General features: G+C 41.0%; 1 protein-coding gene across 2 annotated transcripts in view; it reads right to left on the bottom strand.

Moving 5' to 3' along the window:
- Positions 1-914: 914 nt before the first annotated feature.
- Positions 915-26,995, bottom strand: part of C8H1orf21 (chromosome 8 C1orf21 homolog) — a 193,805-nt gene continuing 167,724 nt past the window's right edge. Inside the window, exons 4-6 of one of the 2 annotated variants that reach the window (XM_007061128.4) lie at positions 22,187-22,263; positions 14,437-14,497; positions 915-1,674 (exon numbers count right to left, since the gene is read on the bottom strand). In XM_007061128.4, the coding sequence (XP_007061190.1) occupies positions 1,636-1,674; positions 14,437-14,497; positions 22,187-22,263 (177 nt within the window). In that variant the 3' untranslated portion in view covers positions 915-1,635. Of the gene's footprint in view, positions 1,675-11,563; positions 12,036-14,436; positions 14,498-22,186; positions 22,264-26,995 lie in introns of those variants that run through there. The other variant, XM_043521372.1, reaches the window with a different exon arrangement.

Below are 26,995 nucleotides of genomic sequence, written 5' to 3'. Positions count from 1 at the left end.
ACATGTGGTGGAATAGGTGATTCTACCTCATTGCTTTTTATCTCTGCCCTCTAGTCAGAAAAAGGAAAAAGTCTGGGGGGAAAAATGAGGAAGTGGGAAGAGAGGGAGGGAGGGAGAGAGAGCAGGGAAAAGTTTGAGGGTCGCGTTGTACACCATTCAAGCAATAGTATAGCATCAATTGCTCCACTATGACATAATTTCAAAACAGTACAAAGCCTTTTCATACTGATTGTTAACTCTACCCTTAGCATCACTGCATTCTGTTGCTGGAGATCTCTTTAATCATTGACCCTCCACAAATCCCAATACTCAGGGTTCATAACTTTAGACACGATTTTCAAATGTGAATAGTTGAAAATAATGGCCCTTTAAGATGCCTCAAATTGGGCACCCAAAAATGGAAGCACCTAAAATCAGTAGTCATTGGAAAATCTTGTCTTGACTATATCTCAAAATCCACAGTATGTTCCACATATATAACCTAACAAAACAGCACTGAAACAAACTTAATACAGAAACCTCTGTGTCCTGGTATCACATTGACAAAAACAATCTCTTCTTGGTGTGGTCATCTTTTGCGGTTACACACTGCCATATAAAGATAAAGACAGGCAGAGTTACCTAACTACTTTAAAAGAATAAATACAAAACATGTTTTTCCCCCCTTTAGGATTATTTTTACTCTTGACAATATTTGTTAAAAATATTACATCTGTCTGTAAGAAGATAATATCCTCCTTTGCATAATAGGGAAAAATAAACTCTACAGAACACACAACAGACATTCCAAATTGGCACGTAGGTGCTTTAAAGTGTTAGCATCTTGGAGTTGTAATTGTAGAGGGCTGCCTTTGCCTTCCCACGTCCCCCAGACACATAAAGGGTGGAACTATATGAATGTTAAAAGACAAGAATACATAAAAACAGTAAATGTTTATTTTCTTAGAAAAAAGGGATTCAAATGATTGTGATCACACTTCCATTTGCGTTCAGAAAAGCCAATATGGTAAGCTTAGTCCTTGATTAAGATACCTATTAAATGAAACTTTTCCCCCTTTAAAATACAAATTTCTGCTCCTGCATCACTTCCAGTATTTGTGTGATAACATGCTTTTAACGGACAATAATTTCTCAACTTCTTCCCAGTAGAGAAACAAGACCTGTCATGGCAAAACACATCCCATCTCCAAAGGCTGAAATCACCAGTAATACTAAGCACTCCAGCCCATCTGTGGACTGACAAACAGCTTGAGGATTTCTTAGAAGCTTGAATGTTCAGTTATGGAAGTTTTGTATAACACTACCTCATCCGAAAGAAAATAGGCCAGCAACCTTAGTAAAATCAACAGCGTCTTTCAGATTAAATTTAAGGATTTCCTGCATACCTGGATACAAATAAGTGAAAAGTTGCAACAAGTTTTAACTAGCAGCAACAAACACAGTTCCATACGAGTTCTTAGCAATATTCCTTATCTGTTGTTTTAAGGAACGCTGTAATTGAATGGAGCATACAACGTGGAAATGATCTTCTTTTGCTATGTAGTGCTGCTCACTCTAGAAGACTTCCAAAAGATTTTGACCGGGTTGTAATCTATTTACACAGTAGTATTCCTGTTTTGATTGGCAGAATTGGCACTATGTGATATCCTCCTCTTCTGAACAGTAATCACGACCCTTTAAAAAGAAACACACACACAAATGAACAATTCAAGAGAGAGAGAATGAAAAGCAAATAAGTAATTGGAAACATTGGGTAAGATGACTGAGGTTTACAGGGAGGTACACACACCTTTCATCCACATATCGCAGCGGATTCTATTCACTGATTTACAAAGATAGTTTACACATAGATGCATCTAAATAGATGCAGAGATGTAGATCCACCACTAGAATACAGCAATCTATGGAGTGCAAGGCAGCAGCCATTATAATAGTATAAGCAAAATAAGACAACCATTTTGGGAACAGAAAAATGAAGAGGAATACTTTATCTATTAAAAGCAACACGGGATTTTTATATGAGCAAAATACATCCATATTGAAATTAAACCAGGACAATGAGGCTAATACCCTAAAGCTTGTGAAAAGTTTCAGGGAATCCTTACTGACCAGGTGAGTTATATTTTATGTCTCATCTGAAATATGAGACTTCCAGTAGTACAGTTCCCCTGTTCATCAAGATCACTGATACTTGAGGGGATTCCGCTTAGTATCCTTATTAAACTCTTCAATGTAACTAAAGGCCTGCTGAGCAACACAGACACTTTCCAAGTGGCCAAACTGCACTGCATAGCAGAAACTGCCATTCTATCTCACCCGTATAAATACAGAAAGATTTATAAATGCTATAAAACACTTCTAATGCCACAAAACCACTCTACATCAACGGCCAGACTGTGCCAGGCCCTGCATGGGTGCACTGAGGATGCAAAGAACCTCACTCAATCGGTGCCACCATGAAGGGGTTAGACACAATGTATTCCCCTTAGTGCACGGTCTATGCAATGCAGTACCCTCACCTCCACTAGCCTCTCCAAAGGGGCTGGACACGAAGGGACAAGGCCTCCTGTTCAAGGTACAGTGAATCCCAAAGCTCCTACTAGGACCTTGGTCCTCCATGCTACCTCTAAACACAAACCCCAAATGTCCATAGGCAAGATTAATCCTTGAAACCTAGTCCAAGTATTAAAAGCCTATCTGCACTACTTCCTTCTGTTCCTATGTGCAGGCTACACTCAGCAAACACATGCACAAACACACAGGTAAAAAGTATTGGCTGAAGCATGTCAAAGAACTAGTTACTAAGGGCAAAGGAAAAGGAGGAAAAACAGAGGAAACTCATGTCTCTGGAGAAGTCTGGGGCAGGGAGGGCCCCGGCCGGAATAAAAACCTGATAGTATTCTGAAAGCACAGAGGGCCAATTCAGCTCAACAGCAAATGGGTGAACCACCACTAGATTGAATAGAGTTGTGCCCACACTCCAGTGAAATTGGGCCAGTCTTGCCCGGTCTTTATGCTCAGGAAGAGAATTTTAAGATAAAATTGTTTAACAATTGCAAAGTACAGAATTAAGACAAATACCTGCTCAATAATTCAGGGGTGGAAAAAAGTCTTCAAAGCCATCTTGTTTCATTTTCTGCCGCTGCTTAAAAGTTATTTGATGCACATGATACACGCACTGTACACTGGCTAGGAATAGAGGCTATAAAGTGGCTCTGGGTCTGCTGCTTTGAGCTGCCATGGGATAATGATGTCCACTTTGGTTTGGTGGCATATCTTTGCACCTGTCCTCCCAGACTAAACCCTAATGCCAGCAGTGCCTTACTGTCAATGGCTGAAGATGAAAATTTGTGGTTTTCATTTGTAGATTAAAAAAGGATTAGCACTCAACAGACATATATTTAGTCCCACCTTAGTGGCCATCAGAAAAGCGAAAAAATTTGCTTGGTTTTAGGGGGAGGAGGGGGAGGGGACAGACAGGGCAACATTTTACAGAAAGGCCAAAACCACCCAGTTTCCTTTATTTCAGACACCCTGACAGAATTCCTAAACTCTTAACAAAACTATGTGATTAAGCACTGATGAAGAAGTACTTGTCAACACAGGCCAACATACTGTATAGCTGTGAAAATCACCCTCAAAGAATAATAACTGAGGCCAAAGATATTTCCTGCTGATTAGAGACTAGGAGACTTGATAACCCAAAGTGGAAACACTAGCTGGTCATTTATTCCATGGGAAATGCTCTGCCCTGGGCATCATTATTACTGTTAGAGGCTGTTGTAGAAGAAAAACATTTAATGTTAACTAGCATCTCCCCTCATCCTCCTTCCATTTTTCTTTTTTTCCACTGTATTTTTGAAAGCGAATCAGAAAGATGGAAGGAAAATGTTTTTGAAGACATACACAGAATAAATCTTAGCAGTGTTATGGACATACATCCTCCTCATCCCAATCCTTGAATTTAAATTGAAGTTGGGGTACTGTCATCAGCCATTTTGTTTACTTATCTGCTTCCCTGCATAAAGAATTGTTCACTTCTGTGCCTAAAAGATGGGGCAGTTCCCATGTTTGCTTCCCTTGTGATGACCATTTTAAAGTAGGTTTCAGAGTAGCAGCCGTGTTAGTCTGTGTTTGCAAAAAGAAAAGGAGTACTTGTGGCACTAAGGTGAAAGAGAAGGAGTGAAAGTGCTGGCTGAAATACCAGGGATACTTCCCACATTTCCCTGAAGTGTGATATGTAGATATTTTACACATGATCCCTTAAAGCAACTAGAAGGAGGAGACTTCAGCCGAACATACTAATTGAATTACAAAGCGAAAACAAGGCCCTATTTGAATTAATATAAACAGCCATCTCAGCACTGCACTGCATCGTCACACCAGTGCTTTCACATTAAAAAGCTTCAAATCGCAATATGGATTCATTTCTCAGTTTAACTTCAAATAGAGCAGTGAGGAGGAATGGCCTTGAACAGACCCACCAGCTCTCAAGAAGAAGAGGGGGCAGTCTAGTTTGAAGACAAATAGCAGTTTTATTTACTTAAGTTTGTAATAGGCTCCCCCACCCCCATATCTTTAGGGTGGGATAAAATTGAATTATTTGCAATAAAGGTTTCCACTAAAGACAAACCAGTTAGTAGTTTTCACACAAGTTAGAAGGTTCAGTTAAAGACTAGTTTTTAACCCAGTACTAGACTGAAAACTGCCTGGTCTGTGCCAATATTTTGCCTCAAGTGCACCAACTTGAATTAACACCACACTTTTTTTCCCTAATGAAGAAACAGCCTAAGGCTAAGGCCAGGTCTCTGCTATAGAATTCTGTTGGTCGGGGTGTGAAGAGTTGAGATCCATGACCAATTAGGCTGGGGGTGGCAGCAGTGTAGATGCTGCAGTTGTACTGGTAACTTGTTTTGCTTGAGAGGGCTGGAATAAGCCACACCAGCAAAAGCATGGTTTTGCCAGCATAAGATGTATCCACACGAGGAGTGCTTCACTAATACAGTATACCGGTATAGCTACACCATTATAGCGAGTGCTCCAAGGATAGACATGGCTTAAGGCAATTAAAATGTGACTCTTTGCTTGTACAAACCACACAGGGCTCAGCCTTGCAAAGCACTGAGCACTCTGTTGCAGATGCAGCAAAACACTTCCACACATGCTTAACTTTAAGCAAGTGAGTAGTCCCACTTAACTCAATGGTATTACTCATGTTAAAATTTAGCATGTGCTTAAGTACATTTGCAAGTGTGTAAGCAGTCCTAATGGGCCTAGAAAGGACCCACTGTGCTCAGTGCTTTGCAAAGATCCAGTCCACAGTCAGATAGTTACTTGTTACATTTAAAATGAAAAATTACAGATATACCGGGGCGGGGGGAAGTGGGGGAAAGAAGAGGTGACTCTTCCTTGAAGCTGGTGTGTGTGACAGCCACCCTTCATTCAGGACAAATGCAAGAAGCAGTTATGCTTCTTTTGGAGTAAGACAGATGAAACACTAAGAGCCACCAGCCAAAGTGCCAGGCCACATGCGAGGTTGATCAGGAGTTGAGCTATACAGGCAGAGGGATTTCACTAGTGTCTGAATGCAAATGCAGAGAGCTAGGTATTGTTTGATGGAGGTGTGTGTGATTGTGAGAGAAGCTGACAGAAAGATCACAGAAGCAGCCAGAGATGATAACAGAAAGCCAAGAGCAGCCAGAGAAGCACCTGCAGCGTTACCCTGGGAGAAAGCTAAGGATATATCTACACAGCAAAGGAAGGTATGATTATAGCACAGGTGGGCTTGCTGCCTGACTACATACCCATGGTCTCCAGCAAGCTTGTACTCAGGTGACTAGCCTGCACTGCCTACCCACACTATGATCACACCTTCATTTGCTGTGTACAAATAGACTGACACACAGAGTTTTCTGGTCTGAGTGTTGGCTAGAAAAAGAGGCTTGGAATAGTTTCCTGACACAATATCTCCTGCTGTTCGATTCCTACTGTACTCAGGCAAACAGAACTTTGTGTGCACTATTTGTAAATAAACTGGATGAAATCCATCTCTCTTTCTAACGGGAACAACCCACAAGACCCTGAATATGGGCTAACTGCTTGGGTCAAAAGGGGTAACATTCTTATAATTATGATAGCCAGTTCAATATAATAAGCAGAAGTTTTAAAATGCTGCCACTAAAGATTATCAAGATCAAGTAAAAATATAAGAGGAGGGAAAAAATAGTCCAGGTAATTTCCAGTATACACCACTTTTTTGGCCTCTCATTTCTTATTTTTGTAGGATCACCTGCACCGCAAAAATACTTTAATACAAGTCTGTGAGTGTAAGGGGAAAAAAGAGATGGCATGCAGCTCTCTTCAACAGCTCACATGCAGGGGATAATAAAAAGTTAGTAGCTGGGTTCCCCTTCCCCCCTTTTTGCTGCATCTTGAAACTGCAAGTATTCTGTATGTTTTATGATATCCTTTATACACAAAAAAACTTCATTCTGTTGTTCTAGATGACAGACTGATAAATTCTCATGGCAGGAATACTGAAGCCTTCCCAGTTAAACGGTTTTTTGTGCAGCTGACAGAGTTCTACACAGAAAAACAAAAAAGGGTATCTAAGGAGACACTGCTTCCACTATCACTCCAAAGTTTGGCACCAGAATCCTTTAGCTGGAACCCAAAGCAAATAAAGGGGAAGGAGGAAGAGGACTGCTGGCCTGATGGAGTGAAATGAATTGCACCAAACAGTCCTTTCTTCTGCTATCACTAAAAGGGCTGGCTCTACACAGTGGCCTCTTTCAGAATAGATCCCAAAGCTGGGAAATATTAAAGTGGTTCTTACGGTGGGAACTCTTTTCATCAATCTGTTTTTGTTTACAGTGTTCATGAAAGGGTGGGAAGAAAATGCTAAGAGGAGGCACAAAATAAATGTACACTGAGTTAATTTTTTCATTTCTTATTCTTGTAAGGTAAATCAATGGATGAATTAAGAGCAATCCACTTTACTAATGAGTTTTAGTCTAAAACTCCTGCACTCACATATGTTTCAGTTAGCAAATTCCTTATTTCTAATGGCACGCTTTACACACCGTACAAGAGATTGCTTTATGTTGCCGATTGGGTATCATGCCCACAGTTTTACTAATGAGATCTACTGAGTCATTACCATAGAATGACTGTTTGGTGGCCTATGCCAATGGAAGTTGATGGTCTTAAATCCAATTCCCAATGCACAGGTATAAATATCAAAAAACACTGTTGAGAACAGTTCCATTGTGGGCAGTCTTCAGCAGAAAAGACAAAGATTGAATTCTTAGAGAGACCTAGCTTCCCTCGAATCCCAGAGGTGATCCCTCTAGATTGGGGTGAAGCACATTGCTGTAGCACTATGCAGAAGTCTGCCTTGTAAGTGTGTTTTGTGGAGAGAGGTCTTCAATGTCTAGGGCTGTCAATCTGGCATTTCTTAAGAGCAACAAAGTCACTTATAAAATATTTATTTAAGTGGAAAGGGAACAAAAGATTCACATGTATAAATAAAAGCGTGTGTTCAGAAGATATTAAAAGATTCAAGAACAGGATGTTAACTCCTTTTGGAGCAGGGCCGAAGTCAAGTGGCAACAGAAAATGTGTCATAATTTAATCAGTTATATACCAAAATGAGGGAACAAAGGCTTTAAAAATATTGTGGAACTTTAAAATCCTCTACTGCTTCTCTCTAGAATGTTAGGTCTTCAATGAAAAAGTCAGCTCTAGAAATTGTTTCGACTCTAAGTTTTCTGAACGAGAGTAGTTACACTGATATAACAAACGTGTAGTATAGGTATCTCACACTGGTATAAGAAGTGATTTGCCCTAGTCTGCACTAGGGTTTTATATTGATGAAACTACAACTGGTGAAAAAAATCCCCAACACAGACCAGACATTAGTTGTTAGGTACGTAATTATATCTTATAGCATTGATGTTTTTGCTCTAGGAGGATGTTAAATGTGCCTACAGATTGAGATAGAAACAATAATAATTTATAAATAAAATATTGACTATAATGAAGATAATTTGGTTTCCAACTTTAATACTATGCTTCATACTTGTGATGCTAGGGTAAAGCAATCATTTTTCAGAATCTGGTTAAAATAATAATGCTTGATGGCCATTTGTCAGGATTTGTCTTTTGCCACCAAACACTTTAATTAGGGCAATTTTGAATATATTCCACTTCCGATCCTTTTTTAAATCATCATTATGATTATATAATAATTGCACTGTGGTAGCACCTATGAACCCCAGATAGGGATCAGGGCCCCATTGTACTAGAAGCACATGCACATCCATAATAAGAAGATAGTCCCTGTTCCAAAAAATTTGCAATCTAAAGCCCCGAGCCTGCAAAGACTTACGGCACATGGTTAACTTTGTACTGTGACTAGTCCTACTGGCGCTAAAGGGATTACTCAGTAAAGATAAACACGTGTCCTAAAACCTTTGTAGGAACAGGACCCAAGTAAATTTTGGGTTTCTCTTTCCTGTTCAGTTATATGCTGGATTATGGGGGACCACAGATTGGAATATTTTTTAAGCAGAATATGAAAATTTTTTTCTTCATCACCAGCTCTGAGTGATCTTGATTACCATGTTGTGCTTCACAGCAATTCTTTGTTAATTCAAATATAATTTTGCTCCTTGCATTGCTCCATCACATGCATTTTTACAACCCTGATTCATCTCAGAACAGCATGAGCTGAGATACCTGCTTCATTATGCTGAGCGACACCCGAGGATGTTGCATCAAAATTATTCTGCATCAAAACTGTGTGTTTGTACAGGGAGTCTCTGCCTCCTACAAGAATATATCTCTATTTTCCTTGGAGGTTTTACAGTGGGTGCCATTTAAAAAATGGCCATTTAACATCCTCAACAATAACACAATGTTGCAGTCAATGCCCATTTCTGTGACAATTTTGAGATCATTTAAATTTCACCCCCAACTCCTCTTCAGGCATATGTTTAAAATTGCTCTGGTTGATTCTGCTGTATTCTCTCTCTAACAAAATTAATCAGCTTCAGAAAACCATCATCTGTCTATAATGACTCTGAGTATTGCTCTTCTTTTTATTCTCTTCTCTTTTGTTGCTTTCCCTATCTTGGGTTTCTGAAGATAATATTTATGCCTTGATTTCTAAGGTCAAGCTAATTACTTGTCCCTCTGACCCAATTCCCTCTAATTTACTCCAGGGGTTCTTTCCTCAGGCTTAATTGATGCTATTATAAATTCTTCACTCTCCAATGGGAAGTTTTTATGTGATTTCAGGCATGCTTTGGTGAGCACTTTTAACAAGTGCTGTCACTGGATTAAGCTATTGTTAACTATCTGTCTCTCATTCTCTCTCACTTCTTCCCTTTGTTTTTGAACTCCTTGTATGTGTGTGTCATATTTTAAAGCCTGTGACTACATTCACAGTAGTTCCATGCCAGCCTGAAAATTTCATGAGACAGGGACTGCAGCTACTAGCAGCCAGTAGGAGTATTTCTGACCCAACCTTCTCTCAGGCTTTGCTTTTCTGCACCTGCCGACTCCCTATTCCCCTTACTGTTCTTCCTCACTAGCTATTTTATGTATCTAGTATTTGCATCAAGCAGGAACTGAAGCCACTATCTGGTGTACCTGCTCTACGGTGGTCCAACCAGCAGTACCACAGGGCTGAGCAAGTCCCATGGCACTATTGCTTTCTCTAGATTTCTATGCTCACAGCAGGGGAAACCATTGTCATGGAATCCCCAGAACTCTATTTACTAAATAGTTAAAATTAACTTCAACTGCATGAGCTGAGGGACTTTTTTCATTCTGCTGCTCTACTAAAAAAGCACCACTAGAACTGCTTAATGATCTGTTGTCAGTTAAACTGTTTCCAGTACTACGGATCATTCAACACTATTTCAGTGCTGATCATCCTGAAGTTTCCACATGGCTTAATGCTTGTTTGATTTCCATTGTATACCTTTCATTTTTTTCTGAATCAAGGACCAAATTCTGGTGCCACTGAAGTTACTGGAAAAACTCCCATTGAACCTAGTGAGACCCAGAATGCAGCCACAACAAATGGCTCAGGCTTTTGATGGTATGCTCTAAATGTGTTGATATAACTCAGAATTCAGTACTGGGTCCTTTGCTTTCTTCATTTAATATTTACTTACTCCTCGGGTGTTCTGAGTCAGATGGTTTTGATCATCATAACTACACTGATATCCATTTCTATGATTCCTCTTCAGTCTTTTCTACCAAGGACAGATACTCAAAGAGAAATAACAGATGTCTCCATCTGGATGCCTCACAATGGTGGGGTTTTTTTTAAATTATATAGATATATATTTTACACTGAGCTCCAACAGACACTTTTGTTGTTGGGAATGACAGTCTGTGCTCTACCTTTGGGTCACATTTTGTGGAAGTTAATTCAGCTCTACTGTCCCAGTACCAAGTATAGCTCTATTGTCCTAGTGTTCCCCCAGGATCTTGGGTATGGGTTTTTTGACACTGACTCTTCCCACATTCCATCTTATACTGGTTCTCTAAGTTATCTCTCACTGCCATTTGTTTGACCTCAGGGATTGACAAATATTTCATATTTTCAGCTGTTAAAACACGAGTCCTTGCTCTTGTAATTTCATGTTTGGATTGCAGCATTACTGTTTTAACCAGTCTTCCTACTCATTCAGTTGTCATCTTCTTTCTTCCCCCCACGCAGTTTAAAATACATGTTTAACTTCCTCCATTCTTCATAGTGTTCACATTATAACATCTGGGTTATTTACTCAACTGCATTAGCTGACCAACAGCCTTAGGGGTTTACATTTAAGTTCAGAGGTATTATCTTATTTAAAATTATTCACTTTATAGGTTCGATTACCAGTCTTAGATAATGCCAATCTCCATCCCTGTCTCCACTACAAATACAAGGGTGTCTGGGAATGCAGTTACGTCATGACTTAGTTTTGTAGTGGAGATGGAACTTTCACTGCATTTTGTAACAAGACTGACCGCCCTGCACCTTTAAGCGGGGGTGGGGAGGAGAGATTTGGCTGGCTGGCCGGCCAAATGAAGGGAATTGCGCGCTTTATGGCTGAGGGGCGGAGCGGGGGGGGGGGGGGGGGGGCGGGAGTCAGCTACTGCAAAAGGGTCAGCGTGGTCGCTGACTCATCCCCTGGTAATGAGAGGTTTAAAAGGGGCAGCCCTGTGCCTTAGCCCTCCCTTTTGCACAGAGCAGGCTAGAAAAGGTATACAGTGACCAGATAAATGGCTTGGAAAAGGACTTAAAAAGAGGTGTTCAGTAAAGGAGTGAAAGGGTGGGGGCGTTTAGGGATTCCTATGATTGGGAGCCAACCCCCATTGTTATAGCCCACCATAACCCTCCTATGGGCCAATCCCAGTGCCTCCTCCCAGTTCAATTTGGTGGCATGCTGGTCCACTTCAAACAAAGTCAAGTAATTCACTCAGTATTTTTCAAATCAGATTTATAACATTTTTTTCAGTTTCTTTTAATTGCATGTTTTATTATTGTCCTGTATTTTCCTTTAAAATGGACTGAAAGTGCTATATAACAAAACCAATCTTTTTTTTCATCATCTTATTTTCCCATGCATTTTGCATTGTTGGCAGATACTCAGAAAACTACATTTCTGACAAATATTTACTAAAAACAAAACGTCTTTTAAAGAAGAGTAAAAATTGAGAGAGCATTTCCTCAGACCAATGAACTCCTCAAAAACACAAATATAGGGTTCCGCTGTACAGTAATCCCTGCCAGTCTTCTTGAGTTGTCACTGGTTTGAAAAGCAAGAGAGAATCTTCTTTATTCAGTTTTACCAAATAAAATTGTAACTTCTGTCCTATAAATGATTTCCTGGCCCTTGGGATAATAAATTACTATCAGGAGCACTGGAGACATCCATAAAGGTATGAGAAGATGATTCTGCCCATCAGAGAGAACAAAGAGTCAACAACCCCCTTCTAAGTTCTTTGTCTGGTGAATTGTGTCTATTGTTCTCCTGAAACAAATCCAGCAAATGAAGAACAACATGAACCCCCACACAGAAATTCATTGGAATGAGTTCACTCTTTAGGGAAGATACTGTAGTAAAGGACATTTTAAAAGGTGTATCTACTGTTTAACTGACAAATTTTAATATTATGAAGGATCATAAACTACAAGCAATAAGTGTTTAAATATTTATTAGGTCAACATGCTTATCAGGGCTAGAAGCAGCTGCAATGTGGATGAACAGGACAGTTTATTTTTCAATCCTTGATGGGGTATGTCACAGATTAAAATAAAACCATGCTCCTTGTTTGATTAAATATTCAGGAAACAACAGAGTACTAAGATGAGAAAGCTCTTATAATGAACCTATAAGCACTTCTTTGTTCAGAGAACTCTTCTGTCAAATAGTCCAGTCACAAAAATTGCACCTTTTCTGGTGTAACACTCTACCTGTCATCTTCCCAAATCAGAAGATTAAAGAGCCAGACTTCAGGCTGGACTATTGCATTTAAGGAAATAATCCTCCAACTAAATTAAAAAAAAAAAGTGTAGAATTATCACTGTGGAATCATTTGGCGTAAAGAGAGCACAGAGTTAATTCTACTCAGCTGAAAGTACCTTATGTTGCTTCTCTCAAGGCCAAACCATTTTTTTCCCTTCCAAATTAACAATTCAGCTCTAAGAATTTAAAAAAGGCTCTTTAATACACAATAATGTCTATTTCAGGGATCAGCAACCTTTCAGAAGTGGTGTGCCGAGTCTTCATTTATTTACTCTAATTTAAGGTTTCACGCGCCAGTAATACATTTTAACGTTTTTAGAAGGTCTCTTTCTATAAGTCTATAGTATATAACTAAACTATTGTTGTATGTAAAGTAAATAAGGTTTTTAAAATGTTTAAGACGCTTCATTTAAGATTAAATTAAAATGCAGAGCCCTGGGGACCGGTGACCAGGACCCGGCAGTGTGAGTGCCACTGAAAATCAGCTCATGTGCTGGGTTTGGCACACGTGCCATTGGTTGCCTACCCCTGGTCTATTTGTTGGTGTCTCATAGAGTGAAATAGTTGCAGTTCCTCTAAATTTTCCCTTTCACCAAAATAAAATGTGATTTTTCACGGAATAAAGAACACATTAGTTGCCTGAGACAAATGTGTGATTTGCTTAGTTAGGCATGTCGCCAGTTTTCAAAAGCACTGTGATCATTGGCAGAAATGGCAGAAGCTCACAGTCAACCAATATGCCAGTTCTTGTAAAAAACTCACAGAATCTGTTTTCCATATATGAAAAGTTACAGAGCAAAAACTGGTGTCTGTAGAGCTGTATTCAGTACCCTCCCATTCTCTAACACATCACCACAATTTTTAAGTATACTTAATTCTGTTTCAGCTGGCTTCTGAAAGTAGAAAAATTATATTATATGATGCACCTCACCCCAAATTAAGCCTAAAATGCGCATTCATGAGAGAGTATCAGCTAGTGATTATAGCAGGGGAAAGGGAGAGAGGACTTCTGGCTCCTGAACTTGTCACTGACCTGCTGAGTGTCCTGGATAAGTCATTTAGCTTCTAATGCCTCAGTTTCCTACTGGTAGTAATACATTACAGGGATGCAGTGAGGCTTCGTTAATAAAGGTGTGTAAAGTGCTCTGAGATTCTCAAATGAAAGTTGCTATAAAAATATTCTTTGAGATTTGCAAAACAGGCTAGGAGGATTAATGTGCCTAAATCTCCTACACTGCTCTGAAAAATCTCTAGTGTTGTTATCTCTATTCAGTGCAGGTCTGTTGCAGAGATGCTCATATCTGCAGTCTGTATTCATGGCTTTTTGCAAGGCTGGTTAATTTGAAAAGGCTCGTCAATAAATAAACAGACTATCAGCCTTATTTCAAGAAAAATCTGTAAATGATGGTTGATAATTCTGACAATAGGATTAAATTTCAAATCCCCCCCCCTGCAAAAAAATATGAAACAAAACTTCAATACCAGAGGGTATAAAAATCATAGGAGGTTTAATAACCTGCTTTGCAATTCTGTTTATTAATTGATCCAAGCCCTCCCTTAATGCTTGGGCTAACTTTAATTTGCCATTCATGATGGGTTTGGATACCTTTCCAAAATTAGGTTTCCTTCCCACGCTGTTCTCACTCTGTAACCTCTTGCCCTGCCACTTTCTCATCTCTCCTGCACACAAAAGCATCATTGAGACAACTAACCCCCCATAATGGTTTATGCCAACAAGTGGCTGCTTTAAGTCGAAACTGATGTATCATCTAGGACTGGTAAAGCATGGAATATTAAATATATTGTGGCTGATTTCCTCCTTCCATGTGGCTAGGATGCCCGTATGTCAGTCATATATTGTACTCTGTAGTTATCACACAAAAACATTTATTTATTTGATTCTTACCTTTTCAATTTTCTCATCTAGCATTCTGAAGAATTCCTGTTGGCTTTCAGAGATGTGCATGCTGAAAGACATGAGGGAAGAGTGTCTATGTAGGCACAGATTTATCTATTTTCAAATTAATACAGGTTTCAGAGTAACAGCCGTGTTAGTCAGTATTCGCAAAAAGAAAAGGAGTACTTGTGGCACCTTAGAGACTAACCAATTTATTTGAGCATGAGCTTTCGTGAGCTACAGCTCACTTCATCGGATGCATCATGCTCAAATAAATTGGTTAGTCTCTAAGGTGCCACAAGTACTCCTTTTCTTTTTGCAAATTAATACAGTATTCCAAAATTATTTAGAGATCCAATCTCAGACTCGGGATTACCACTTGGAAAGAGATGCACTTTCTGCTTATGCCAAAAATGACAGTAACATCAAATATCATATATAACACTAGAAACCTCCCTACTCCAAAGCTGTATATGATTCTGTCAGAAGCTGTCTAAGGGCCCAGTGAGAGTACTGAGTGAGAGTTCTTTAGACCAGCTGAAACTCCCATTAACTGATAGCAAGTTTTGCCTATATAAGGAGTGGAGGATTTGGCTCAATGTATGCATGTTATTCCCAGGAATGCTATTAGGAATTGTGTGCATATCAAGAGGAGAATGAACTCCTTCAGCATCTTTTCTTTTTGTTAGACAGACTGCAGGAACTTAATATTCAGCTACATACTCCAGAGGCGGAGGCTGAGCTAGCCAAGTATTGACATACCCCTCTGTGTTGAAACTGAAGATTTCTAAGATTGCAGAGTGCACCATCACACCAATCAGAGGCCTACAATATGAAACTAAAGCCCATTTTATAACCTTACCCTGAAAGGTCCTTTTGTAGAGCACAGATCGTTTACTTCCATTAACTCTGCAGCACCAGGAGGCTCACATTTTAGTGAAACTGTGTTTTGCATTAGTGTGCAGCATTGGAAAATACTATTATTAGTTATCTGTAAAGCGCTGACAGCGTGCTTGTATGGAACAAGACACAAAAGACAACAGACAGGTCTTGCCCCAAGGGGAACTTACAATCTAAAAATACAGAAAGGTCAGACACAAAAAAAGGACAGGGACATTCAGAGGATGGTGCTTAGAAGGTCTTTTAAAAACAACAACAATCCATCAACTTCATGAAAAAACTCGTACAGATACAGACAAACATCATCTTCCTTTCCAAATGCAAACAGATGGACATCATATCAAAAGGACTAAAGGTAAAAAATCCATTACAATCTACATATCACACAGACTATGCTGAGAGATTGTGCCACACACTCTCAAAGAAACTGCGAAACCACCTGATCGACATCCTATACAGCAAACAGGGAAAGATTAAGAATGAGCTCTCAAAACTGGATACTCTCATAAAAAAATCAACCTTCCACACAAACTTCCTCATGGATAGTTTTTACAAAAACTAGACAAGCCATTTACAACACAAACTTTGCTTCTCTACAAAAGAAAAAGGACACTAAACTATCTAAACTGCTACATTCCACAAGGAGCCACAACAGTAGTACCCACCCAACAATATTGTTAATCCTTCCAGCTATACTCTTAGCCCGGCAGAAGAGTCTGTCCTATCTTGGGGCCTCTCCTTTCGTCCCTCCAGGCCCACAAACATGATACAGTTCTGTAGTGACCTAGAATCCTACTTTCGACGTCTCTGACTCAAAGAATATTTCCAACACACCTCTGAACAACATAGTAACCCATAGAATCCTTCCTACCACCACTACAAAAAGAAGGATTCTGCGTGGACTCCTCCTGAAGGTCGAAACAGACTGGACTTCTACATAGATTGCTTCCGTCGATGTGCACGGGCTGAAATTGTGGAAAAGTAGCATCACTTGCCCCATAACCTCAGCCATGCTAAACACAAAGCCATCAACAGCCTCAGGAACAACTCTGACATCATAATCAAAAAGGCTGACAAAGGAGGTGCTGTCGTCATCATGAATAAGTTGGAATATGAACAAGAGGCTGCTAGGCAGCTCTCTAACTCCACATTCTACTGGCCATTATCCTCTGATCCCACTGAGGATTACCAAAAGAAACTGCACCATCTGCTCAAGGAACTCCCTGAAAAAGCTCAGGAACACAACTGTGCAGACACATGCCTAGAACCCCGACCAGGGGTATTCCATCTGCTTCCCAAGATCCATAAACCTGGGAATCCTGGACGCCCCATCATCTCAGGGATTGGCACCCTGACAGCAGGATTGTCTGGCTATGTGGACTGTCTCCTCATGCCCTACGCTACCAGCACTCCCAGTTATCTTCGAGACACCATTGACTTCCTGAGGAAACTACAATTCATCGGTGATCTTCCAGAAAACACCATCCTGGCCACTATGGATGTAGAAGCCCTCTACACCAACATTCCACACAAAGATGGACTACAAGCCGTCAAGAACACTATCCCCGATAATGTCACGGCTAACCTGGTGGCTGAACTTTGTGACTTTGTCCTCACCCACAACTATTTCACATTTGGGGACAATATATACCTTCAAGTCAGCGGCACTGCTATGGGAACCTGCATGGCCCCACAGTATGCTAACATTTTTATGGCTGACTTAGAACAATGCTTCCTCAGCTCTCGTCCCCTGACGCCCTTACTCTACTTGCACTACATTGATGACATTTTCATCATCTGGACCCATGGAAAAGAAGCCCTTGAGGAATTGCACCATGATTTCAACAATTTCCATCCCACCATCAACCTCAGCCTAGACCAATCCACACAAGCGGTCCATTTCCTGGACACTACTGTACTAATAAGCGATGGTCACATAAACACCATCCTATACCAGAAACCTACTGACTGCTATACTTACCTACATGCCTCCAGCTCCATCCAGGACACACCACATGATCTGTTGTCTACAGTCAAGCTCTAAGATACAACTGCATTTGCTCCAATCCCTCAGACAGAGACAAACACCTACAAGATCTCTATCAAGCATTCTTACAACTACAATACCCACCTGCGGAAGTGAAAAAACAGATTGACAGAGCCAGAAGAGTACCCAGAAGTCACCTACTACAGGACAGGCCCAACAAAGGAAATAACAGAACACCACTAGCTGTCACCTTCAGCCCCCAACTAAATCCTCTCCAGTGCATCATCAAAGATTTACAACCTATCCTGAAAAATGATCCCTCACTCTCACAGATCTTGGGAGACAGACCAGTCCTCGCTTACAGACAGCCCCCCAACATGAAGCAAATACTCTCCAGCAACCACACAACAAAAACACTAACCCAAGAACCTATCCTTGCAACAAAGCCCGATGCCAACTCTTTCCACATATTTATTCAAGTGACACCATCATAGGACCTAATCCCATTAGCCACGCCATCAGGGCCTCATTCACCTGCACATCTACCAATGTGATATATGTCATCATGTGCCAGAAATGCCCCTCTGCTATGTACATTGGCCAAACCATACAGTCTCTAAGCAAAAGAATAAATGGACACAAATCTGACAACAGGAATCATAACATTCAAAAACCGGTAGGAGAACACTTCAACCTCTCTGGCCACTCAGTAAAAGATTTAAGGGTGGCAATTTTGCAAAAGAAAAGCTTCAAAACAGACTCCAACGAGAAACGGCTGAGCTTGAATTAATATGCAAACTAGATACCATTAACTTGGGTTTGAATATAGACTGGGAGTGGCTGGGTCATTACACATATTGAATCTACTTCCCTAAAGTTAAGTATCCTCACACCTTCTTGTCAACTGTCTAAATGGTAGGTTTCAGAGTAGAAGCCGTGTTAGTCTGTGTCTGCAAAAAGAACAGGAGTACTTTGGGCACCTTAGAGATGAACAAATTTATTAGAGCATAAGCTTTCGTGGGCTACAGCCCACTTCATCGGATGCACAGAAGGGCCATCTTGACTATCACTACAAAAGTTTTTTTTCTCCTGCTGACTATAGCTCATCTTAACTAATTAGCCTCTCACAGTTTGTGTGGCAACTTCCAACTTATCTGTATGTATATATCTTTCTTCTTGAAGTGGGCTGTAGCCCATGATACGCTCTAATAAATTTGTTAGTCTCTAAGGTGCCACAAGTACTCCTGTTCTTTTAACAACAAAGTATTGGGTGATGAGAGCATTTTTAGTGATGTGGGTAGCCTATTTGTAAGAAAGTGAGTTTTCAGGTGGGATTTGAATGAAAAGAAGGTCTGGTGGGGTGTCTGGCATACTAGCATAGGGCAGGAATGCCAGGTATTGAACAAAGCGTAAAGGAAGAGTGAGAAATGGAAAAGGGGTGCAGATCTTAACGATGGTATCAGACAGTTAAAGAGAAACTGGAGTTTGATAATGCCACTATTTAAATAATATGAAAAGCTGATTCGGCTTGTTAAATTCAAGTCCCAGATTGTCCCGAGGTTTGACTTTTTCAGTATGATCCTTTGAGCTGTAACAAGTTAATATCCCACTCAAATCCCAATGACATGGTCTAACAAAGCCATGCACGTATGCCGTATCTGCTATCAGGATGAGCATATACAGAGCTCTGCTCATGCTGGGACCTTGAATGAAAAATACGTTTGAAAGGGAAGTTCTTAGAGGGAAAGCTGGAAGATAAATTATAATCTAAGTCAATTTATTAATCAAGAATGAATTTTAAAGAGTGGATTTAAAAAAGTGAATGTCATCGAAGTTTTAGAACCAAAGAAAACAGTTTGTTCATGTCATTACTTCAAATCTGCTTTCTATAACTATTAGGCTTACTACTTTGCCAACCAGTTTTCAGTAAGGGCATATATAGGTCACAAACTAATTTCTCTATTTGAGATACAGCACACACAGTGTGTTGGTGTGGACAGAAACATAACTCTGATACATCATTTATAAAAGATAACGTAGCAATTTAGCTCCAGCAGATAACCCAATTGACGTGCAAAGTATGATAGAGACAACCAGAATGAGCAAACACCCACGACAGCCTAGTTATACTACATTTTCTTAGGAGGAAAGAGCATTTGAAATTCACGTCTGCCTCCACAACTCTCAGAGTGCCAGGTTCCAACACAATAATAAGAGACTTCCAGGGCCTACCAAAGATGTAATTTTCAGGACTATTTAATTACAGGAAAAAAAATTATCTACTGCTATGTGGGTAAAAAGATCATTTAAAATAGTTTATTAGAATACTTCTATCATTAAAAGTCTGTATGAACTGTCATTGTAATAAACCATTATCTTCAGAAGTGCATAACTTGGCAGTAAAATTGCCCTCGTGTTGGAGATGCAATACAGAAAATGCTGACATAATAGATACTCTCTGGAATGGTGTAAAATTACAATAATACTGGGAATATATATAGCAAAGAGTGAATGAACTACTGGAAGAGAATGAAAACTACCCAAGGATCTAAGATGGTACTCTTGGGTATACCTCTTCAAGAAAATCCTTTTGACAAACAGAAATGTCTGGATAATCTTTTTTCTTGTGATATTTTATGTGTTAGACAGCAAGGGAAATCTGAAACTATCCTGATGTGTATGCATTTTATAAATTCCATAGTGTGCCACCAGTTAGGAATGAGTTGATAGAGGGAGAAATAATGTTTTACAAAAATCTGGATTCCATGGCTAGATACAATAGTACAAAATAGATTATTTCTTTCATTATACTTCCTAAGGTTTCCATCCTGAGATTTATGCACATGAGAAGTTCCAGTTACTTAATGGGATTAATCACACATGTAGAAGATAAATGTCTGAGCAAGTCTTCGCAAGATCTGGGCTTTAACTTGTAAAATCCAAGTTCTGCTAGATGTAGCAGGAATCTCCATGATTGTACTTGTACATTTAATTCAACAAATAATTTTAAAAAATCTTCAATTTATGTTTCAATTTATAACATTTGGTCCAAGTTGGGCTTTTTTAAAAAACAAACATTTTACAAAAAGTATTTAACTATTTTTGAATATTCAAGTGGAACAGCCCTCTCCATCCAATACACAAATACCCGATTGTAATCAAAAGATATTTTAAGGTTTTATTTCTGCTTCTAAATCTATAAATTTAAAAAAACAAAAACAAAAAACTGATATTTAACAAGTGATTAGCTAATATGTTGGTACCCAGACCTGAAAAGATGTCTGTGTAAATGTATACATAAATTCAGTGGAAATAATTCTGTAAGTAAAGCCAGTCAGTGGGTAAGTGTTGGCAAGATCCGGTCATGTTGGATAAATAGTGCAGGTTTTACAGAACAGCCTAATGTTATAAGAGATAACAGTATATTTATTTTTGTAGAAAGACAACAGAACTTGTTTATTATCTTATCTAGGTACACCTCTTTTGGTAAGTCTGGTTTCTGTAGGAACTTTTTAAACTCCTCCTTGAAAACAAAAAAGGATCAACCAAATTACACAGAAAATAAATCTGTAATCTCTTCCTGCCTCAGATGCAGCTGAACAGATGGCTGACTAAAGTAATTTTTTTCCTTTAACCCTATCTGATAGTCACCAGCTAGCAGTGGCAGCCAGAGAGGAAGAGCTACATTGTGCTCCTGTACCCAAGCGTGTCTTTACATCCACGAACCTGCTTTGAGTGAAGTAAAATTCTGCAGTACTGCCTTGTTGAAGGGTACAAGTTGTCCCTCTCACCCAAATGAATTTCTTTGCATTTATATCTGTTTTCTAGACTTTAAAAAAAAAAAAACTGTCCTATATTTCAAGGACTCTCTTGAAAGTTATATGATGTGACAATTTGCACAATGTACTTTGTATGCAGCAAGTTTAAGTTTATACTGTGCTTGTAGGGCTCTTAGCTCTAGTAAAGAACAGTGTCTCCTTTATTGTTTAGAATGCAACAACACTGCTTTATCTTTTCACTGTGAAGTACCAAATCTATGCTACCATAAAAGCTCTTATTTTCAATTCAGTTGGTGATTAAAATGTAATGGTGATTGAGATATGAAACAAGTAATTAATACTGGCACTAGTACTGTCACAAGAGGTAAATATGGCATGGCAGTGCTGTGTTTAATGCTGACTGATTTCAAAAGGAAATAGCATGAGAACTTTAATCTAAGGGTTGTATAAACTGACGGCCACATAGCACACTGTCAGCATATAACAAACACCATCATCATTTTAAATGGAAGTAGTTTAATTCCCAAATTTGTTATGCTGTTTATCTACCAAAGTAAGCCAAAACACTGGACAGAATCTTTGTAAATAACATCTGGTTAGGGTGTGTGTATTTATTTATGTGTATAAACAAATGTATCATATGAGAAATATAATGTAGTGATGTACCCTGGTAAGGTGTGGCAGGGTAAATCTATTCAACAAGAAAAAAAAGTTTTGCATCTTTGAAAATCAAGCCAAGAAAAAGGTATTGCAAGGGTGGCTAAAGTTCAGCCTCTGATTCATCTAATACCTATGGAATTGTACAGCATGTCTCAAAGGTACTTCCATCATTAATACAGCCATGCACGGAGACTAAACATCCTGGCATGCAATGCCCCAGCTTGATCTGAGCAGTTCTCAATAGGCTGCCCATCTGTAACAAAAATGTGAGGATGGTTGCATTCTTCTCTGTTTTACTTAAGCTAGGTGTGACCCTTCGGTTGTTAGGGAGCTCCCAATGCAGCCTTTACTTGGGCAAAGTTTGGGTATTTGGGGGGTATTGTTTTAATTCAATAAGCATTCATTTCTATTAAAATTATGGAGTGTAACTTACTTTGCTCTGGGTTGATGTACTAATCCTGGGACCTCTTTGTTAGATTTAAGTCTTACATTTGAACTGGCACTTTTTTCCTGAAACACACAAACACACAAATATAATCAGCATTTATTAAAAATACTTTCTCTATATTTGTCATCAGAATGTTACTCTCCAGTACAGAGAAACCAGCTTCTGCAAATGGATTTGTAAAAATACAGGTATTATAAATAAAGCATTAACCATAAGGAAACCAAATAAAATCTTTAAGGAAATCTAGAACAGTTCTGTAATAGTACAGCTAGCAGCCTACAGATACTCTTTTTAAAAATGACAAACAGGGACCTGATGGCTCAGAGGATTTATAATAGGACACAGAACCTTGGGCCTCCAGGTCACTGGTTCAAATCTAACACAGGCTAGTAGTGATCAAAGTTGTTACTATCAGATGACTGTCTAGTGGCCTGTGCAAAATCTGAGTCTAGTTACTCATAGACAGGTGATTACATGACAAGTAGCACTAATTGGCACCTTTAATGAGGTGGTGAGGCAAAATACTGAATGGTCGCAGAGACTGAACTAACCTTTTACCTGTAGAGTTAGCTCTCTCAAAACAGGGCTGGAGTTAAAGACTTCCATCTCCCAGGCTGTCAATTCAGCACCTTGTTGAAAGTGCTAAGATCACTCTAAGGGTATGTCTACAGTATGAAATTATTTCGAAATTATTCTAATCGAATTTTCGGAAGGTATTTTATACATTCGGTCCACTAAAGTGCGTGAATTCGGCGGAGTGCGTCCACAGTACCAAGGCTAGCATTGACTGTCGGAGCAGTGCACTGTGGGTAGCTAGCCCACAGTTCCCGCAGTCCCCGCCACCCATGGAATTCTGGGTTAAGCTCCCAGTGCATGATGGGGCAAAAACATTCTCGCGGGTGTTTCTGGGTGTGTGTCGTCAGTCACTCCTCCCTTCGTGAAAGCTACGGCAGACAATCGTTTCGCGCCTTTTTGGGATGCAGACAGCATACTGCTTTTAGCAGACGGTGCACCGCTGCTCTCCTGCTATTATGAATCCACCTCTCATCTTCCTTTGTAATCTCTACTATCTACTCTTTCTCTTCCTCATCGAACGCTTCTGCTGCCAACTCTGCTCAGCCATCATGAACCAACCAGCACAGCTTCCACGGCCAACTCTGCTCTCCCACTATTGCCACGCTTCCGAGCTTCTCCATGTTGTCTGTCCTGGGCTCCCACCTCCGTGAAAGCTACAGAAGACAACCATTTACCGCCTTTTTTCGGCTACCGTGAACTGAACAGCACCTCTTCCACTGCCACTCTGCTCTCCTACATTTCGCGCCCTTTTTCCAGGATTACCCGTGCAGGCGCCATAGCCATGGAGCCCGATCAGATCTCCGCTGCAGTTTTGACCACTGTAAATACCTCCCGCATTATCCAGCAGTATGTGCAGTACCTGCAAAACAGGGCAAGGAAGTGACGACAGTGCGATTACGATAATGATGAGGACATGGACACAGACATTCCTAGAAGCAGAGCATGTGGCGATTGGGAGATCGTGGTGGTGTTGGGCCAGGTTCATGCTGTGGAATGCTGATTCTGGGCCCGGCAAACAAGCACAGACTGGTTGGACCGCATAGTGTTGCAGGTATGGGATGATTCCCAGTGGCTGCAAAACTTTCTTATGCATAGGGCCACTTTCATGGAACTTTGTGACTTGCTGTCCCCTGCCCTGAAGCACAAAGACGTCAAAATGAGAGCGGCCCTCACAGTTGAGAAGCGAGAGGCCATAGCCCTGTGGAAGCTTGCAACGCCCGACAGCTACCAGTCAGTCGTGAATCAGTTTGGAGTGGACAAATCTACTGTGGGGACTGCTGTGCTGCAAGTAGCCAACACAATCATTGACCAGCTGCTATCAAGGGTAGTGACTTTGGGAAATGTGCAGACCATTGTGGATGGCTTTAATGCGCTGGGGTTCCCTAACTGCAGCGGGGCGATAAACGGAACGCATACCCCTATCTTGGACCCGGAACACCGGGGCGGCCAGTACATAAACCGCAAGGGGTACTTTTCCACGGTGCTGCAAGCACTGGTGGATCACAAGGGACGTTTCACTGACATCAACGTGGGATGGCCAGGAAAGATGAATGACACTCGCATCTTCAGGAACTCTGGCTTGAACAACTGCAGGAAGGAACTTACTTCCCAGACCAGAAAATTATTGTTGGGGATGTTGAAATGCCTATAGTTATCCTCGGGGACCCAGCCTACCCCTTAATGCCATGGCTCATGAAGCCGTACACAGGCACCCTGGACAGTAGTCAGGAGCAGTTCAACTATAGTCTGAGCAAGTGCAGAATGGTGGTAGAATGTGCGTTTGGATATTTGAAAGTGCGCTGGCACAGTTTACTGACTCAGTTAGATCTCAGCACAACCAATATTCCAATTGTAATTGCTGCTTGTTGTGTGCTCCACAATATATGTAAGAGTAAGGGGGAGACATTTATGGCGGGTTGGGAGGTTGAGGCAACCCGCCTGGCGTCCAGTTTCGCACAGCCAGACAACAGGGCTATTAGAAGAGTGCAGCACATCAGAGAAGCTTTGAAAGTCAGTTTCATGACTGGCCAGGGTACAGTGTGACAGTTGTGTTTGTTTCTCTTAAATTTACCGGTCACCCTATATATATGAAAGGAAATAAAGTCACAATTGTTTAAAAACCGTTCTTTATTATTTGTTGCACAAAACATTGAGAGAAATCAGAAGATAGATGAGAGAGGGGGGTATTGGGTTAGGGGGGTGGAGGAGGAGGGAAGGACAAGTCCAGAAACCAAATCAAAATTTAGGATATGCCAGCTTTCTGCTACTTGTGCAATCCTCTGGGGTTGACTGTGTGGGTCCCCATAGCCTCTCCCCCCGTGTTCTTGGGCGTCTGGGTGAGGAGGCTATGGAACTTGGGGAAGAGGGAGGGCGGTTATACAGGGACTGCACAGGCAGTCTGTGGTCTTGCTGCCTTTCCTGCATTAGATCCACCATACAGCGGAGCATGTCAGTTTGCTCCCCCATGAGCTTGACCATAGCATCCTGCCTGCTCTCATCGTGCACATCCCTCCTCTCTTTGTATTCATGTAACGCTTTAAGCGACTCTGCAATTGTTTGCCTCTAGGCATTCAACTGGACCCTATCAGTGCGGGAGGACTGCATGAGCTCGGCAAACATGTCGTCCCGAGTTCGTTTTTTCTGCCTTCTAATCTGGATCAGCCTCTGGGACAGAGTAGATAGGGTCCACGTTGAAACATTTGTACCTGCTGCAGGAGGAGAAAAAGGGAGGGTAGTATTTTAAAAGATACATTTTAGAGAACAAAGGGGACACTCTTTCTCAGTGAAACAGGCAATTCATAGTACACGGCACATGTTCTTTCTTACAAGGTCTCATTTTGCTTCTTATACTGAATTGCTTGCCACTTTGGTGTGAATAAGCCATCACATGCAGCCAGGCAACGGAATTCAGCTTGCAGGCAGCCATGGTAAGCCCTAGGGGCACGTGGGGTTCTGCTTCTTTCGCATTCATTTCAGTGCTTTCAAACTGCCGGACCCCCTTTCCCATAGCAAACAATGCCTGGTGGGTTTGCTATATAAAAGGAGGGCCTGTGGGCTCTCTGGGATGATCGCTTCGTGCAACACCCTCCCCTGCCCACACACCGTGTGGCTCCAATGAGGCTCTGAGCAGGGATGAGCCCTTTAAACTAAACGCGAACAGCCCAGCGCAGCTGGGTTTCCCATCACCCCCCATCGCGTGGCTCCAATCAAGCTCTCAGTCACCAGAAGTGCCTTCTCCAGGATCATGGTCCGGGAGCATGCCTTGGGAGTTGGCGGAGGCTACTGGCTCCAGCGTCAAGAATAGTTCCTGGCTAGGGGGGAAAACAGATTCCCCACTTGCTGCCTGTGTACCGTCCTCCTCCTTCTCCTCTTCGTCCTCCAAAAACCCATCCTCCTCGCTCCGTGCTACTCCCCCCTTGCAGGTGTCCATGGACAGTGGTTGGGTAGTGCTGGCGTCACCCCCCATAATTGCATGCAGCTCACGGTAGAAGTGGCATGTATGGGACTGTGACCCAGAGCGCCCGTTCACCTCCCTGGCTTTTTGGTACACTTGCCTGAGCTCCTTGATTTTTGTACAACACTGCTCTGTGTCCCTGGAGTAACCTCTTTCCGTCATGGCCCTGGAGACTTTAGCGTATATATTTGCGTTTCTTTTTTTGGAATGTAGTTCTGCCATAACAGATTTGTCTCCCCAACATGCAATGAGATCCAGTACCTCCCATTCGGACCATGCTGGAGCTCATCTGCAAATCCGGGACTGCGTGGTCTCTTGTGATGGTGGACTCCGCATGGTCGCCTGTGATGGTGGACTCCGCATGGTCGCCTGTGATGGTGGTGACCAAACAGGAAATTCAAAAGTTCCTGGGGCTTTTACTGCCTACCTGGCTAGTGCATCGGAGTTCAGAGTGTTGTCCAGAGCGGTCACAAGGGAGCATTCTGGGATAGCTCCTGGAGGCCAGTATCGTCAAATTGGGTCCACAGTACCTGTAACCCAGAACTGTAATCTCGATTTTAGCGCTACTCCACTTGTCGAGGTGCAATACAGAAATTGGATTAAAGAGCCCTTTAAATTGAAAAAACTGGTTTGGTCGTGTGGACGGACTCAGTTTTATTTCGAAGTAACTTGGCTAATTCTGAAATAACCGCGTACTGTAGACCAGGCCTCACATACTAAATTGCCAAGCTCTCTCTTTCTCATGCACATGCACACTTTAGTTC

Source organism: Chelonia mydas, chromosome 8 (assembly GCF_015237465.2).
Source record: "Chelonia mydas isolate rCheMyd1 chromosome 8, rCheMyd1.pri.v2, whole genome shotgun sequence".
In the NCBI taxonomy this organism is placed as follows: domain Eukaryota; kingdom Metazoa; phylum Chordata; order Testudines; family Cheloniidae; genus Chelonia; species Chelonia mydas.
This window is presented reverse-complemented; position numbering and strand designations above follow the sequence as displayed.